Source organism: Eurypyga helias, unplaced genomic scaffold, assembly GCF_000690775.1.
Source record: "Eurypyga helias isolate BGI_N326 unplaced genomic scaffold, ASM69077v1 C15932116, whole genome shotgun sequence".
Classification (NCBI taxonomy): Eukaryota; Metazoa; Chordata; class Aves; order Eurypygiformes; family Eurypygidae; genus Eurypyga; species Eurypyga helias.
The window spans coordinates 1-2,103 of record NW_010285680.1 but is presented as its reverse complement, the minus strand read 5'-3'; the positions used below and the strand labels follow the sequence as shown (position 1 = coordinate 2,103).

General features: G+C 42.0%; 1 protein-coding gene across 1 annotated transcript; it reads left to right on the top strand.

Annotated features, from left to right (window-relative positions):
* Nucleotides 1-73: 73 nt before the first annotated feature.
* On the top strand, nt 74-1,913 carry LOC104503297 (chromosome unknown open reading frame, human C17orf104; the record flags this gene model as incomplete). Its single annotated transcript, XM_010160064.1, has 1 exon — nt 74-1,913. A coding segment is annotated over one exon (1,840 nt), but the record flags the coding sequence as incomplete, so codon positions are not given.
* Nucleotides 1,914-2,103: the final 190 nt, after the last annotated feature.

The following is a 2,103-nucleotide window of genomic DNA, read 5'->3' as shown; positions in this document are numbered from 1 at the left end:
CCATTTCCGCATTTGGGGTGAGAAGAAGAGCTGCACCGACAAGAATCTAACTTTGTATTTCTTGTTTTTCAAGGAGTTGCCCTTCCAACTTGAAATCATTATGGCCAGTGAATACAAGCAGAATTGTAGACCACCATGACATGCTTCCAGACACGAAAAGAGCTGTCTCACAACAGGGTTTTTATAATGGTGAATCCCTATCTGCTACTGAAAAACAGTACTTGCCAAGTGGTAATCTTGCATCGCAGCAAAAAGCAGAAGAATGTTACCGTGGGTTGACTGGCATAGACCTTGAAGAGCAGTGTTTGTACTCTTCTAGGAATGATCATGCCGAGCGTTACAACCTGCAGACTAATGAGAACATTAAGACAACACCTGTATATCAGAACTATCCATACACAAAGAACACCTTTGCACCCCCAGTTGCATATTCAAAAGTAATCAAAGATTCAGGAGCTGATGCTTATTACAGAAGGGAGAAGGTGTGTCCCAAAGGAGCAGATGCGCAGTTGCACCAAAAGCAGGCAGAAATGCTTCTTCCGCCGTCCCACAGATATAATGAAAATGCAGATTATAGTAGATACACTGAATATTCTCATGCAAGTAAAGCAAAGCCTAACAAGACCACCAATTGTAGCCTTCAGGAAAATAATAAGTTACTAAATGAAACCATCAAGGCACCATCCCTGGACACAGAACCCTATACTAAATTATTTCAAGTTAAATCAGGTACTCAGAAAAAAATAGAAGATACAATTTCAGATCAACAAAACTTTCAGTTTCCCAAGGCTGTAGGACTCCTATCAGAAAAACAAGCCAATGAAGCTTCATTCTGTGTTGATTTTGGGCAAAAATTTGAATATGGGCTAAAACCACTTACAACTTGTCCAGGGAATAGTGACTCTGCAAATAGTATCGCAAAGCGGCAGTTTTCAAAGTCTGATCTTCAGAATTCCGAATACTGTAAATCGGTTCCGTTATTACCAAACTTGGCAAGCCCTTCAGCAGGTACTAACATAAGGCCGGCCTGGATGAACATTCCAACTAAAACCGCTGCTTCTGTCCCACTTCAGAATCCAAGTCATTTGAAACTGAATGATTTACCTGCTTTTCCAAAAAGTTCCAGCCATTCTAATGACTTTTTTCAGTTATCTTCAAATATCCCTTTAAATACTAATATACTTCACAAGTACCATCAAGATAATCCTTCATTTTTTTCAAGTCTTGACTTTGGTTATAACACTGCAGAACACGCTCGGTCTGCTGCTTGCATGGAAGCACTAGTTAGGAGTGAGGAAGAGAATCTCATGGAGTATTTAAGTGAAAAGAAACTGAAGCAGCCAAGTGGATTTTGTGACAATTACTCAGCTCAGCAGTTTGGGATCATTGAAAACATGAACAAACACCATTTCCAGTTGAAGCCACAGAGCGAGCATTGTGATCTGGAAGGACAAAAACGTGCAGATGAGTTGTTGCAGAACATGTTCCAAGATCAAATGGAGTCTCAGGGTCAGTTTAATTTCAGGCGTGGAAGTGGAGGCAGTAACACTGTGAAACCTGTGACTTGCCTACCGGCTCCAGGCTTCTACAGCTATGGTGTGCATGGTGACTTCAGACGTAATCACAGTCAGCAGCTTGGTTCCAGCGCATTCCCCATGAGATCGGCTCACCTGCCTGGCCTTCCGGTTGTCCCTCTGATGGAACCCCACAACCTGTTCTCTCAGAATGATTTAAAACGGTTCTACGCTTACTATAATGATAAGATGTATGGTGACAGTTCTTCTCCTGGTTTTGTACCAGCATTTGTATTTCAAAGGCAAGCTAAAACTCGTGGATGGCCTGCCAGCGAACTTCATGAACACCTAGAAGAATGTTGTGAACAGTGGAGAGCGCTGGAGAAAGAAAGAAAGAAGGTAAAAACCCAACCAAACAAACCCACCAAACCAAACCCCCCTATATTAATAGGCCATATCGCAGAGTGCCTGGCTGAAGAGTAGCCAGTGATATATTGAATGTTGCACTTGAAGGTGGAGTTCAGGGACTTTCTCAGTCTGTTGGGGAAGATGTGCTGTATGATTGACAAAACCATGTTACACTTTTTTT